Source organism: Anomaloglossus baeobatrachus, chromosome 9, assembly GCF_048569485.1.
Source record: "Anomaloglossus baeobatrachus isolate aAnoBae1 chromosome 9, aAnoBae1.hap1, whole genome shotgun sequence".
NCBI lineage: Eukaryota > Metazoa > Chordata > Amphibia > Anura > Aromobatidae > Anomaloglossus > Anomaloglossus baeobatrachus.
The window spans coordinates 82,026,031-82,041,984 of NC_134361.1; the positions used below are offsets into that span (position 1 = coordinate 82,026,031).

General features: G+C 43.6%; 1 protein-coding gene across 1 annotated transcript in view; it reads left to right on the forward strand.

Annotated features, from left to right (window-relative positions):
- Positions 1 to 15,954, forward strand: part of LOC142251223 (A-kinase anchor protein 17B-like) — a 52,037-nt gene that overhangs the window by 28,421 nt on the left and 7,662 nt on the right. Inside the window, exons 2-3 of the mRNA XM_075323827.1 lie at positions 10,610 to 11,367; positions 13,008 to 13,132. Of these exons, the coding sequence (XP_075179942.1) occupies positions 10,615 to 11,367; positions 13,008 to 13,132 (878 nt within the window). The 5' untranslated portion in view covers positions 10,610 to 10,614. The remainder of the gene's footprint in view (positions 1 to 10,609; positions 11,368 to 13,007; positions 13,133 to 15,954) is intronic.

Consider the following 15,954-nt stretch of genomic DNA (forward strand, 5'->3'; position numbering starts at 1 on the left):
GTGTTCTATGCTACATGATAGAATTGTATTCATAAAAACGGATGTCACTAGGATGGTCCGTGTGACGTCCGTTTTTTTTCTCGCACCCATAGACTTGTATTGGCGAGTCAGAGACGTTTTACGTATGAATACGCAGCATGCTGCCGCTTTTCACGCATCCAGAATCTGGATGCGAGAAAAGCTAACCAACAGCTCGCACTCATAGAATAACATTGGTCCGAGTGTAATGCGAGAATTTCTCGCATTGCTCTCGTCCGATTTTTCACGCTCGTGTGAGCATACCCTAAAAATGAGTATATTTCACTATATATACCCTTTTGTCATAAAGAAACCTTCTACATCTAGGAAGAAAAATAACTTTGAGTCCCTATGTAGCCTCTTTGAAAACCATCACCTGGTAGCTGATACATGCGGTCTGAACTACAGGTGGCATGTATGACACACTAGTCTCCTGTGCGGTGAGGTCCCTTGGGTCTTCTCCCCATCCACTGTCAGTGATTGACAATTCTCACTTGTGTGTTTGCACAGGGAGAGACCTGTCAATCAAAGGGGAGAAGCTGCTTTGGACCCGCCTGTCAGTCTAGTCTCCCATTGTGGCTCGGTCTCCAGCAGATTTTTGAGTAAGGCCCCTTTCACACATCATTTTTTGCCGTCAGTCACAATCCGTCTCATTTGAAAAAAACGGATCCGGCGACTGATGCCACTGGATCCGTTTTTTCTCATTGACTTGTATTAGCGACTGATTGCGACAGATGGCCTCGCGTTTCATTCGTCGTTCAACTGATCCATCGAAAAATGTTTGTCTGTCAGACGGAGACGACTGCCAAAGTAACGTTTTCTGTGCACGTCGAAAAAACGGACAGCGACGGATCCGTCACCATCCGTCGTTTGGTAGAATGGGAGTCTATGGGTGCAGGATCCATCATCCTCCATCAAATGAAGGAATCCGGATCCGTCGCTGTCCGTTTTTTCGACGTGCACAGAAAACGTTACTTTGGCAGTCGTCTCCGTCTGACAGACAAACATTTTTCGATGGATCAGTTGAACGACGAATGAAACGCGAGGCCATCTGTCGCAATCTGTCGCTAATACAAGTCAATGAGAAAAAACGGATCCAGTGGCATCAGTCGCCGGATCCGTTTTTTTCAAAATGAGACGGATTGTGACTGACGGCAAAAAATGATGTGTGAAAGGGGCCTTACTCAAAAATCTGCTGGAGACCGAGCCACAATGGGAGACTAGACTGACAGGCGGGTCCAAAGCAGCTTCTCCCCCTTTGATTGACAGGTCTCTCCCTGTGCAAACACACAAGTGAGAATTGTCAATCACTGACAGTGGATGGGGAGAAGACCCAAGGGACCACACCGCACAGGAGACTAGTGTGTCATACATGCGGTCTGAACTACAGGTGGCATGTATCAGCTACCAGGTGATGGTTTTCAAAGAGGCTACATAGGGACTCAAAGTTATTTTTCTTCCTAGATGTAGAAGGTTTCTTTATGACAAAAGGGTATATATAGTGAAATATACTCATTTTTAGGGTATGCTCACACGAGCGTGAAAATCGGACGAGAGCAATGCGAGAAATTCTCGCATTACACTCGGACCAATGTTATTCTATGAGTGCGAGCTGTTGGTTAGCTTTTCTCGCATCCAGATTCTGGATGCGTGAAAAGCGGCAGCATGCTGCGTATTCATACGTAAAACGTCTGACTCGCCAATACAAGTCTATGGGTGCGAGAAAAAAAACGGACGTCACACGGACCATCCTAGTGACATCCGTTTTTATGAATACAATTCTATCATGTAGCATAGAACACTGTAAATGTTCATGTTATTGACTGTTAATGACTAATAGCTGCTGAGAAAAAACGGATTGCACACGGACAGCATACTGACAGCACACTGAGAGCACACTGATGACAAGTGAGAAACATTCGTCCGACTCTCGCAAACGAGACCGTTTTTTTAATACGCTCGTGTGAGTCCAGCCTAACTCAGAGCATAAAACTGGAAACAAAATCATGGAATTTATTTTTTATAAGCACCAAAAGGAACCAATAGAGGATAAAAAAACAACAAAAAAAAACTGAAGGAAGCCTTTACCAATCTTGAATTTATGATGGAGAAAAAGGGGAGAAATATACTTGGTAAACAAGATACGTACAGGGATTCCTTCATTTGATGGAGGATGATGGATCCTGCACCCATAGACTCCCATTCTACCAAACGACGGATGGTGACGGATCCGTCGCTGTCCGTTTTTTCGACGTGCACAGAAAACGTTACTTTGGCAGTCGTCTCCGTCTGACAGACAAACATTTTTCGATGGATCAGTTGAACGACGAATGAAACGCGAGGCCATCTGTCGCAATCAGTCGCTAATACAAGTCAATGAGAAAAAACGGATCCAGTGGCATCAGTCGCCGGATCCGTTTTTTTCAAAATGAGACGGATTGTGACTGACGGCAAAAAATTATTATAGTTCCTGTCTCGCAGTATATGTTTCTGGTTCCCGTGAGTGGTTCTGATCTTGTCCTACTACCTTAGTTCCACTCCCCATTCCCTCTCCTCCCCTGCTCTGACTGAACTCCTTCTTCCCTGACCTTCGGCTTTCTGTGACACCGACTCCACGCGGTCCCTGACGTGGCCTCTGACTCCGGCTCGTACCCCAACCTTGTCTCTGTTCCCCTTCGGTTATTGACGCTCCTTCCTGGCTACTGACCCCTGTCTCTCACGCAACCTCTGCTTCTCTCCCTCCCTTTGTATTGACGTTAACTCCTGGCTTCTGACTCGGTTTGATCAGCTACTCTGCAGACCTCTCCAATTAGGGTACTTGCGGCCTCTAGCGGTCGTGCACCTCATTACACCTAGGTGCCTGTGACCCGCCCCTAGAGCTTGGGGTACTCTGTCCCGGGCGTGTGCGACACCCAGGGGGATAGTCGTGGCCGGTGCCCGGTCCTGAACCCTGGGGGTCGGTCAGAAAATTAAAAGGAGAATGAAAATAAAAAGGGGATTGTAGTGACTATGCCACTTGCGGTTTGCAGCCAGATTTGGGGGCCGCCGCTGCAGAGTTCTGCTGGGGCTGATGGAATGTGCAGCTCTGATGACTTGGGCCCCTCCGCAAGTAGGGCTTGGCCCCAGCAGGTGATGATGGTGATAGTAGTGTTTGGAGCTGGTGTTGCAGTGCAGTGTGCCGGCAATGATTCAGTCCACACAAGTGCTGCGGTTGATGTCACTTTACTCATGGTAAAAGGTGCAGCCGCCTGGTACTGTCTTCTACCAAGGTGGACTCCAGGGAATCCCTTCTTCTCAGACTCCCGTGCCGGTTGCCGGGACCGTGAGAGATGAACCCTTCCTGCACCTTTAGTTTCACCAGCAGCTAACAGACAGAACCTGGGTTGAGCTCAGTTACCAGCCCCAGGCTATACACAGGTACTCAAGCAGCTTCGGGCCCTGCCAGCTCTGTGGCTGCCGCGCCACCAGACCAACTGGCCTCTCCGGCCCCTCACTACACTTTTGTCCTCTGCTTCTCTCGGACTGCTCCTCTGGTACACCCGACACCGGTGTCCAGGCCAGACCCCAGTCCTCACATTGCCCAGACTGCGGGTCCCACAGAACTCTCCTCTCAACCTCTTGTTCTTACACCTCCCTCCTGACTTTCCTGTCACAGACTTAACTGAACTCACTTCCTGCCAGCTCCCATCTACCACACCACTCTTCCCTCATCCCCGCCTGGGTCTCCCCCCACAGATTGGATGCCCCATTTAACCAATGAGTGCCCATCCCTTTCATCTGTTGCTAGGCAGTCTCCCAGCCTGGTGTTGGGTGTAGGTGTGTACCTGATGGTGCTAGTGTGGTGTTAGTGGCTTTTACCGACACAGGAGTTCTTAGAATCCAGGATGGGTATCACACCCCCAGGAGATGCATTACCCTGTGGCAACCTGGATCACAGGGGTGCCACACCTGACATCCTTCTTGCACACTTGTGCCCCCTAGTGGTTTAGCGTCACATTATTATAATTATACCTACTACATTTTGGGATAAGATCTTTTAGATGGGAATAAGCCTTTAACATTTTTCATTGGAACATTGACAGTAATGGCCAAATTAAATTAATTTGCAGGTTTCTAAAGCCTTTTTTTTTTTTTTTTTTTTTAATTAGTCTGTCGATTCTTTGTCATGGCTACTACTCTTTATTCCAGTTGTAAGAGAGTTAGTTTTGCATGTGAGGCCTATGACCCTCAATATGGTATTCTACTAAAGGATGGAGTGGTGACTGATACTGGACACAGCTACATTCAATAGGAACGTTTACATAGTAGGAGGCAAGTTATTGTAGTGATTCACAGTCTCTCCATGAAAGCACAATCTTTATGGCTACAGCAGTATTGGAGCACAGAGCTTATACCACAAAGTACAGGCTTAGAACTTGGAAGTTGCACTTCAAAGCAGGATACAGAGCTTTAAAGGGGTATTCCCATCTCTAAGATCTTATTCCAATATACCTAATAATAAGATGGAAAGCTCAAACATGAAGCTCCTACTCAATACAAACAAGACTAAGATATTGACTACTGCCAGGCATGACTGGGACACATTTGAGATGGACACGAAGAGCTTGAAGTTGTAAAGGACGTCGACCTACTTGGATCAATAATCACTCAAGATGCAGCGATGACACCAGAAGTCAATAGGAGAATAGTTATAGGCAACTCAAAAATGAAGTCACTGGACAAGGTCCTCAAATTGAGGAAGGTTTCACTAGTGATGAAGACACAACCATAGTCTGGTCTTTAGTAACCTATGGATTCAAATTTGGATGATAAAGAAACAAGACAGAAGAAGAATAAACACCATTGAAATGTAGTGCTGGAGAAGGAGGTTATCAATACCGGGGATGGCAACAAGAGCAATCAAATCAATTTTGTAACAAATCAAGCCAGACGTGTCACTTAGATCAAGGCTCACCCAGCTACGACTTGCCTACTTTGGACACCTCATAGAAAGAGAGCAATGACTGGAGAAGGATATCGTTTTTGGAAGAATAGAAGGAACAAGGCAAAGAGGAATATTTGAAACCCCTTGGTGTGATACTATCAATATACAGTTAGGTCCAGAAATATTTGGACAGTGACACAAGTTTTGTTATTTTAGCTGTTTCCAAAAACATGTTCAGAAATACAATTATATATATAATATGGGCTGAAAGTGCACACTCCCAGCTGCAATATGAGAATTTTCACATCCAAATCGGAGAAAGGGTTTAGGAATCATAGCTCTGTAATGCATAGCCTCCTCTTTTTCAAGGGACCAAAAGTAATTGGACAAGGGACTCTAAGGGCTGCAATTAACTCTGAAGGCGTCTCCCTCGTTAACCTGTAATCAATGAAGTAGTTAAAAGGTCTGGGGTTGATTACAGGTGTGTGGTTTTGCATTTGGAAGCTGTTCCTGTGACCAGACAACATGCGGTCTAAGGAACTCTTAATTGAGGTGAAGCAGAACATCCTGAGGCTGAAAAAAAAGAAAAAATCCATCAGAGAGATAGCAGACATGCTTGGAGTAGCAAAATCAACAGTCTGGTACATTCTGAGAAAAAAGGAATTGACTGGTGAGCTTGGGAACTCAAAAAGGCCTGGGTGTCCACGGATGACAACAGTGGTGGATGATCGTCGCATACTTTCTTTGGTGAAGAAGAACCCGTTCACAACATCAACTGAAGTCCAGAACACTCTCAGTGAAGTAGGTGTATCTGTCTCTAAGTCAACAGTAAAGAGAAGACTCCATGAAAGTAAATACAAAGGGTTCACATCTAGATGCAAACCATTCATCAATTCCAAAAATAGACAGGCCAGAGTTAAATTTGCTGAAAAACACCTCATGAAGCCAGCTCAGTTCTGGAAAAGTATTCTATGGACAGATGAGACAAAGATCAACCTGTACCAGAATGATGGGAAGAAAAAAAGTTTGGAGAAGAAAGGGAACGGCACATGATCCAAGGCACACCACATCCTCTGTAAAACATGGTGGAGGCAACGTGATGGCATGGGCATGCATGGCTTTCAATGGCACTGGGTCACTTGTGTTTATTGATGACATAACAGCAGACAAGAGTAGCCGGATGAATTCTGAAGTGTACCGGGATATACTTTCAGCCCAGATTCAGCCAAATGCCGCAAAGTTGATCGGACGGTGCTTCATAGTACAGATGGACAATGACCCCAAGCATACAGTCAAAGCTACCCAGGAGTTCATGAGTGCAAAAAAGTGGAACATTCTGCAATGGCCAAGTCAATCACCAGATCTTAACCCAATTGAGCATGCATTTCACTTGCTCAAATCCAGATTTAAGACAGAAAGATCCACAAACAAGCAAGACCTGAAGGCTGCGGCTGTAAAGGCCTGGCAAAGCATTAAGAAGGATGAAACCCAGCGTTTGGTGATGTCCATGGGTTCCAGACTTAAGGCAGTGATTGCCTCCAAAGGATTCGCAACAAAATATTGAAAATAAAAATATTTTGTTTGGGTTTGGTTTATTTGTCCAATTACTTTTGACCTCCTAAAATGTGGAGTGTTTGTAAAGAAATGTGTACAATTCCTACAATTTTTGTTCAAACCTTCAAATTAAATGTTACAATCTGCACTTGAATTCTGTTGTAGAGATTTCATTTCAAATCCAATGTGGTGGCATGCAGAGCCCAACTCGCGAAAATTGTGTCACTGTCCAAATATTTCTGGACCTAACTGTAATGGCGGAGAAGACCCTGGTGGACCTATCTAGATTGTACAAGGTCAATCTTCCTACAGAGCCTTCATCCATCAAGTCGCCATGGCTCAAGATCAAGTTGAAGGCTGTTTAATAAAAAAATAATAAATTAGTAAATACCTCCAATTATTAGAATTGTAATATAGTTCTCTTGATTTAGCAATGTTGCTTACCTCATGTGCATGGTATTGCATCTTTAGTAAAGATGGGTGAATAGTGAAATATTTGGATTATGCTATCTGAATATTGAGCATTATTCCATTATTCATTCATTATTCATCACAAATAACGAATATAATGCAAGTCAATGGGGAACCCGAGCAGTTTTCTGGGAAATCTTCAAGAAAAATGCTTGGGTTCCCCATTGACTTGCATAACGTTTGTTATTCTTGACAAAGATTGGAATAGTACCCGACTATTTCACTATTCGCCCATCTCTATAGCTTAGATATCCATGGTTACGACCATTACTATAGGGGCAGTTAGTTGCTCGCGGTCGTAACCATGGATGCCTAAGCCATTGTAATGCCCTGCACATTAGCCATGTCACTTACAGTACCTCATCAGGAGAACTCTACTACATTTCTAATTGGAGGTATTTGTTAATACAGTGGTACCTTGCTTAATGAGAACAATCCGTTCTGGGTCTGTGCTTGTTAATCAAGGTACTCGTTCAGCAGAGCAAGGTTTCCCATAGGAAATCATTGCAATGCTGACGATCTGTTCCACAACTTCTAAAATGTCCCATCCTGGTCCCCTACTCTATCATTCCACACATGCACAAACATGCACAACCACACACACAAACACACACAAACTCACACAAGCACACATGCACACACACATATATGCTCACCTTACCTTCCGTTCCATCGCCGGTCTGCTGGGACTTGCTGTTCTGTGGTACGGGGCCGGGCTGTGTAATGCGTTACCATAACTACGAGGCAGGAACTTCCCGGCCAGTGCGCTGACGTCAAAGGCAGAGCCGCTTGCCTCTGATTGGCCACCGCTCTGCCTTTCATTAGCGGTGACAGGAAGTTCCTCCCTCGTCGCTATGGATGCAGCTACACAGCGCGGACTGGAGCGCAGCGGCGCACTACAGCACCCAGGAGGCCAGCGATGAAACGAAAGGTAAGCATATTATGTTATATTATATGCTCACCTTACCTTCCGTTCCATCGCAGGCCTCCTGGGTCTTGTAGTTCGCTGCGAGGACGTCGTGATGTACCCAGGAACTACAAGAACCATGAGGTCGGCGGTGGAACAGAAGGTAAGGTGAGCATAATACTGTATGTGCGTGCGTGTGTGTGTGTTTGTGAGTACATGTGTGTGTTTGTGTGGACTGCAAGTGCGGGTCAGAGTGTGGTGGATATACAGAACCGGAAGTGTGTGCGGTGAGGATTTCGCTCGTACAGCAAAGCTTTCTCTTAAAGCGGGTTACAAATTTACAGAAAGCTTTGCTTGTTAAGAGAAATTCTCGTTAAGAGGGTTACTCGTTAAGCGAGGTACCACTGTATTCTTTATTACACCCACTATGTTTTGGAATAGGATCTTAAAGATGGGAATACCCTTTGCAGATTTGATGCAGAAATTTTCTGCATGAAGTCTGCACCGTCTGGCAGAAAAATGCACCAAAATACGCATCTGTTTGTGTTGAGTTTTTTTTTATTTTATATATATATATATATAATATTATATTTTTTTTTGTGTGTGAAATCTATGGCTGGAAAAGCTAAAAAAAAAAAACGCACAAAAAAATGCACCAACAATCGACCTGCTGCAGATTTTTTTTCTGCATCAGTCTTCACCAAATCTGCAAGGAAAACCTAAGAAACATGCGCAACGCACTTCAGAAATCTCATAGACTTTGCTGGCTTCTGGATAGGCGTGCAGATTTGTAAAAAAAAAAAACAAAAACAAAAAATGCAAAACGAATCGCGCCATGTGCCCATAGCACAATGTCATAACACAGATGTGGTAACATAGGTCTTATACACATTGATAGTGAATATGACTCACACTGGAGGTTGCCATGCTAGGAGGCTGGCTCAGTCATTGTTTCTGTAATCCAAGGCATTTTGTCTTATTCCGACCATAATCCTGAGGTTGTCTATAACCACTTGCAATATCCAGGGCTATGATGGACCAACAATATTTTTTAAAGGGAACCAATCACCAGGTTTTTCGTATATAACCTAAAGCCAGTGCTGTACTGGCACTATCAGGCTGATTCTCTACATACCTTTAGTGGTCAGCTCGGATGTTTAGGTTTTGAAATCCAAGAAAGTAAAGTTTATAAAATTGGCGGCTATTTGATTGACAGCAGCTGAGGATCAGATAATAGCTGGCGGGGGTATTCCTAGTTATTCCCTCCTTTTGTTAGAATTAGCATAAGTATTATAAAATCGATTTAACTGTATATCCATGTGACCAGAAGGGGCGGGGCCTCAGCCAATAGGAAGATGATGCTTTCTAACATCAGCTTTGTTGGCTGAAGCCCTGCCCCTTCTGGTCACATGGGTATGACCTCACCACAGGTCCTGGAAGTGAAATGTTACATCAATGGTATAATACTTATGCTAATTCTAACAGGGGGAGGGGATAACTTTGATTATCCCACCCCCCCTCCCCTATATTATCTGATCCTCAGCTGCTGTCACTAAAGCAGCTGCCGATTTTTATAAACTTTACTTTCTTGGATTTCAAAACCTAAACATCTGAGCTAACCACTAATGGTATGTAAAGAATTGGCCTTGATAGGGCCAGTGTGGCACTGGCTTTAGGTTATATATGAAAATCCTGGTGCTTGGTTCCTTTTAAGGGACTTTACTGCAATGTTTTTACTATTGACATCTATCACATTTTGTCTGTAGTTGGCATCCTACGAACATCTAATAAATAAGGGCTTGTGTACAGGCCTCAGACGTCTGTATAGCACTGTACTTTTATGGAGTCTACAGCTATATCTTTAGTACGGAGCCATACAGCACTCAATTTGTAGGGTTATTTTACCCTAAAAGGAGCTTTCCACAATTTTTTTTTTCCTTGTCTATGTGCACTTAAAAGGGATGACCTGGATTTTAAGAAAGTTGTCCAGAAGTAGGAACTGGTATAAAATTAAAGTAGGAGTACTCACCACCTTAGTCCTGCAGTGATGACCTCAGATCACTTACAGAAGTGATGCATGTGCAATATCTGAAGGCTGAGGCTCATGGTTAAAGGGATGGTTCACTACTCTGCAATAGTTTCCACATCCCTGTAAAACTGATAGGGGAGGCTTTCTAAATACATTGTTCAGCCAATTCTGCCTCTGATAGGCGCTATTGCGGTACGCTCACCCCCATGAAGTGACCCCCGGGCTCTGTGACCTCTAAGATCTGGGGATGTCACGTCAACTTCCAGTTGACCCAACATCACTGAGACCGGCCCCAGTCTTCCTGAGTGACTGGGCTGTGGACGGCGTTTCACCGCTCATCACGGCGTAACATCTTACGCACTCTCCTGCGCTGCAGAGCGCCAAAAGCAGGAGCGATGCTGCACTGTGATGAGCGGTGAAACTCTGCCCACAGCCCAGTCACTGAGGGAGACTGGGGCCGCCTCAGTGATGTTGGGTCAATTGGAAGTTAAAGTGATATCACCGGATCTCAGAGGTCACAGAGGTCAGAGGGTCACTGCATGGGGATGAGTGGACTGCAATAGCGCCTCTCAGAGGCAGAATTGGCTGAACAAGTCCTCTTAAAGCTTTGTACAAAATGGAGCTATACTATGGACATGTGCATGAGGCCTTTATGCGTATGACTGATCTCGAAGCCTATAATATGTTGCCTTCTTTGTTGTTGCAGATCACATGAACACAATGATGGTTACTCCAGTATACGATGACTCTGAAGCAGTGGAGCTCAATGCTATTTACCATCTTTATCTTAAACCCAAGGCAAAGTTAATCATCTCGATCATACTTCCGGATGAAGCAGAACAATGCAGACCAATATCAAATCTGGATATTTTGGAAGAGCTGAGAAATGTGGTTACACCAGACCATTTCAGTTCTCTCCGAATTTCCAGAACAACAAAAGAGTTTATTCGGATTGAAGGTGAAGTAGACACTAAAAATTTGGCTAACAGATTTTTGGAAAAACTCAATGACCAGAGTTTGCCAATCAATTGCCTGCCCAAACCGTTACACATAATAGCAATTGAGGCACCAGCGGAACTTCCAGTCAATGACAGCACTACAAAATTACTGACGGAAATAAAAGATGATTCTGAAAATTGCACAACGCCATCCTGTCTTCATTTGGAGGGTTTGCCTTTTAAATGGTTTTTGCCCTTGGGTACAAACGCAGAGAAGCCAAGTGAAGAGGTTTTGAGAAGCATTTTTGAGAAATTTGGAAACCTAGTGAACATTGACATACCTATGCTTGATCCATATAGAGAAGACTGCAGTGAAAACCAGCCGGGTCCTGGCGGTCTGCAAACGTTTGATGTTTTCCTCCAGTATGAAGAAATGTCAAATGCCATCAATGCAGTGCGTTCACTACAAGGGATGAAGCTTATGCTTGCTGCAGAAGATGGAAAATCTGTGGCATGTGATATTAAGGTGAAAAATTAAGCAAACTTAAGGGTCGGTTCACTGCATCCAACACAGATTGCCTATTTCTGTAGATTCTGTATGGGATGCATGACAAAAGTGTACTGGAAAATGGGAAAAAAATTCCACGTCCGGTGAAATTGCAAAAAAAAGTGCTATTGCACGTTAGTTTTTGGGGTATTTTATTCAGTGTTTGCTATATGGTAAAACTGATGTATCAGTATGATGCCTCACGTTGGTATGAGTTCGTAGATACCAAACTTGTATGCTTTTACTTTCATCTAAGGGGTTTAAAAAAAAAATCTGACGTTTGTCCAAAAAAAAGAATGGCGCTTTGGTTGGCAAGTTAAAAAATGTTTGCAGCGACCAAAAAAATGCAATTTTGGAATTTTTTTTTTTTTTTTTTGTCTTGCCACGCCATGTACAAATCAGAATAATTGATTTTGTATTTTGATCGGGTATTTCTGAACGCGGAACTGTCTGATTGCTTGTTCATTTCTGCTGATCAGAGCAGCATCGCGCTGATCAGCAGAAATGCTGCTTTCCTGTGAGTGCCAGCTCTCACAGGAAGTTTGTCACCGTAGCGTCAGGGGTCATGAGCTGGCCCCGCGCTACCATGACAACACATGGGCACCTTGTTATCACGTCTGTCACTGATGGCTGCAGGGAACAGCTCGATTCCCCACCGTGGCCATTTAAATCCCGCTGTTAGTATTTGCGCAATCTAAGGGGTTAACAGGCGTGGGTGGAACTTCGATCCACCTGCGCCTTTTAGCTACACATGTCTGCCGATCAGATCAGCAGACATGTGGGGATTGCCACCGGCTTGTCGCTGGAGTCTGTGGTAACGGCAGGGACACGACCAATGTCATACCAGTACATCATTGGTCGTGAAGGGGTTAAAGGAATTTTCTAGTCTTGAATACACTTATTCCCTGGCTACAGTTTGTTTTTAAAAGCAAACAAACCATGCTTTACTTGCCTGTCCTGGGTCCAGTGCTGACTCTCCGCCATTGCTACGGATGTCTGTTACTCTCTACATCATTGGTCATGTCGACAGAGCTGCAGCCAATTAGTGAGCTCATCGGCTCCTTGATCTGGTAACTGAAGCAAAGCCGTTGTGCTCCGATGTTGGCTAAAGCGCTGCCAATGGGACTTTTTCTGAAAACCCTTTTAATGCTGACTTGTGAGCATAGTCTTAAATATGTTCTCCACTACTAACCAACCTCCACTTAGGAAATTCTGGAGCTGAATTAAAATAAAAACATTCTATACTCACCTCCTGCGTTCCAATGATGTCAGCACCACTGTTCCTGCAGAGTGATGTAACTTGTATCACATGCAGACTGCAGTCAATGAATATTTGCTCTTTGGCAGCCGCTTAGCAGTATTCCATCAGGAAGACGTCCACTCCGATGAAATATTAAAGTCTGCAGCCGATAGGCGGGCAATGATCGTCTGCAGCCTGTATGTGATAACAGTCCCTTCAATCTCCAGGAACACCAATGATCAGATCGCTGGAACAGCTGGAGGTGAGTATAGATTGTTTTTATTTTAGTTGGGGTCCTGAATTAACCCTTGGATAATTGTGTATAGCTTGATACTTCCAGTAACGTTTTTATTTTATTTTTTTTAACGCTTTTAATCAGATATCCGTTGATGAAAACAATCACTTTAGTGAGGAGGCCATTAACAAGAGGAACGCTGAACGCCTCAAACTGCAAGAGCTGGAGCAGCAGCGGAAAGAAGAAAAGGAAGAGGAAGAAGCTGAGAGGTGGGATACAATGTCTGGTAAATGATGCATTTCTGAGGGTGTTTTGTTTCATGACTGTTATTGAGCAAAATTGAGCTATCCCATGTATATGAGGTCATAAGAGTGAATGAAAGGACAGTTGATGTGCATCCGTCTCGGCTTTTCCAATTGCAAAGTTATGCAGAATTATCAGTCTACTGCATGGATATATTTCCATATCTGGTCTAAAGCGTACCAAAAGGTTACATGTGGCCAGCGGTGTAAAGTCTTTTCCTTCTTTCCTGAGTCCCCAATTTATTTATTTATTTATTTATTTATTTTTAGTTATTTTTAATGGGGGAGAAAATGGAAGTAATTTGAATATTCAATATATTTTTTTCAAAGCTTTTATAAAATTACATTTTTTTTTTTGTCCCATAGAAGACTTCACTTTCTAAATTATTCACTTATACTGTAGACTGAAATATATTAATTTTGCAATATATTGTGTAAGCAGTGGCCATCTATGAAACTCAGCCTGTGTGAGCCCTCTGTATTCCCGGCACATGTCTGCTGATCTGATGCACCTGTTAACCCCTTAGATCGCGCTGTCAAACACTGACAGCGCGATTTAAAGGACCGTGGCAGGGATCTTGCCGTTCCCTGCCTCAATCGTCTGCCCCGTGACACGATCATGGGGCGCCTTGGTTTTGTAATGGTAGGGCGGGGTCAGCTGATGACTTCTGACGCTGTCATGACTCCCTTCCTGTCAATGTCGGTAGTGTGCCGGAACGCATAGGAGATGAGCATTTCTGCTGATCAGATCGATTCTGCTCTGATCACCAGAAATGCACAGGTGATTGGACAGTGCAGTGATAAAGTCCTGTAGGGGGAATAGTAGAATAAATAAATTTAAAAAAAAAAAAAAAAAGTTTTAAAAAACCCTAAAAGTTAACATTTTCACCCCCTTTCACCCTATTAAAAATAAAACAGTTAAAACTTAAATAAAATACACCTATTTGGTATTGTCGTGTTCAGAAATGCCCAATCTAGCAAAATATAAACTCAATAAAATCTCATTGGTGCACAGTGTATCAAAAATAAAATTTACATTTTTTTTTTTTTTTTTTTTGGGTCTCCACAACATTTCTTTAAAATGCAGTAACTGGTGATCAAAACATTGCATCTACACAAAAATTGAATAATTAAAAACGTCAGCTCAAGACACAAAAAATAAGCCATCAATGAGGCCCAGATCCCAAAAAAGAGAACACTGAGGGTCTCAGAAAATGGTAACAAAAGCACAATTCTTTTTTTTGACAAACATCTGAATTTTTTTTCACCACTTAGATAAAAGTAAAATTATACATGTTAGACATCTACGGACTCGTACTCATGTGAGGCATTATACTGAGATGTCATTTCTACCATATATTGAACATGGTAAATAAAAAAAAATAATAAATTATGGAATTTCACTTTTTCTCCACATTTGGAATTTTTTCCCATTTTCCAGTACATTATATGGTAAAAAAAAAATCATAAATGCTCCATGTTTTGTTTGTTTTCCCTATTTATTACTGACCAAAATCAAGGGAATATATTTTAAAGTATAGGTTGATACAGTTATTGGGGTACAATAAATCTAGGGCTAATTCTATGGTCTATGTACAGCGTTCAATACGATTTATTATACATTTCTGTGTATTTTTATTTTATTATGTTCTGCATGTATTCAGACATGGGTTTATGCCGGCATACGTGCAAGCCATCATATTGAGATATGATCAGGTGCCTAGTAAAATATACAAATATTCCCTAGTAGGCAAACACATGAGAGCGCCCTGGGACCTTTTGTTAGGTCCTGGGATGTCTCGATGGTGATATCAACCCCAGTGTTTGTTGCTTGGATTGCAGTCACTGCTACAGGGTTGTGATCATATTTGACATCAATGAAGTGGTTGCCTGCTGGGATAAGAGTCCCGGTGGCTATGATTAGTGTAGTTATGAGGTTCAAGGATGTTAAATATTGGCTCTATATCCTAGAGATCTTTGGTAAAGATGTAATTACCATGGCCCTTAAGGCTACTTTACACGCTGCGATATTGGTCCCGATATCGCTAGTGTGGGTACCCGCCCCCATCTGTTGAGCGACACGGGCAAATCGCTGCCTGTGCCGCACAACATCGCGCAGACCCGTCACACATACTTACATGCCCGGCGACGTCGCTGTGACCGGCGAACCGCCTCTTTTCTAAGGGGGCGGTCCGTGCGGCGTCACAGCGACGTCACTGAGCGGCCGCCCAATAGAAGCGGAGGGGCGGAGATGAGTGGCCGGAACATCCCGCCCACCTCCTTCCTTCCTCATAGCAGCCGGGAGGCAGGTAAGGAGAGGTTCCTCGTTCCTGCGGCGTCACACATGGCGATGTGTGCTGCCGCAGGAACGAGGAACCTCATCGTTACTGCTGCAGTAACGATAATCGAGAATGGACCCCCATGTCACCGATGAGCGATTTTGCACGTTTTTGCAACGATGCAAAATCGCTCATCGGTGTCACACGCAGCAACATCGCTAATGCGGCCGGATGTGCGTCACAAATTCCGTGACCCCTACGACTCCGCATTAGCGATGTCGCAGCGTGTAAAGCCCCCTTAACTGTTTCAGCCTCTTCAAAGTTTTACCAGATGCAGAGACTCTATTACTTCTGAGTTTAGGTCAAGACAATTTTACAAAAGGAGAATAAAACTCCAAAATTTAAGGGGTCTAAGGGGAAAACTATTCTCTTTGTGGAGACTGAAAAACCAATCTGGCTGCCAGTGAGGAGTCTTATAGCTGCAATGCTGCTCTGGTTTGTCAGTCTCCG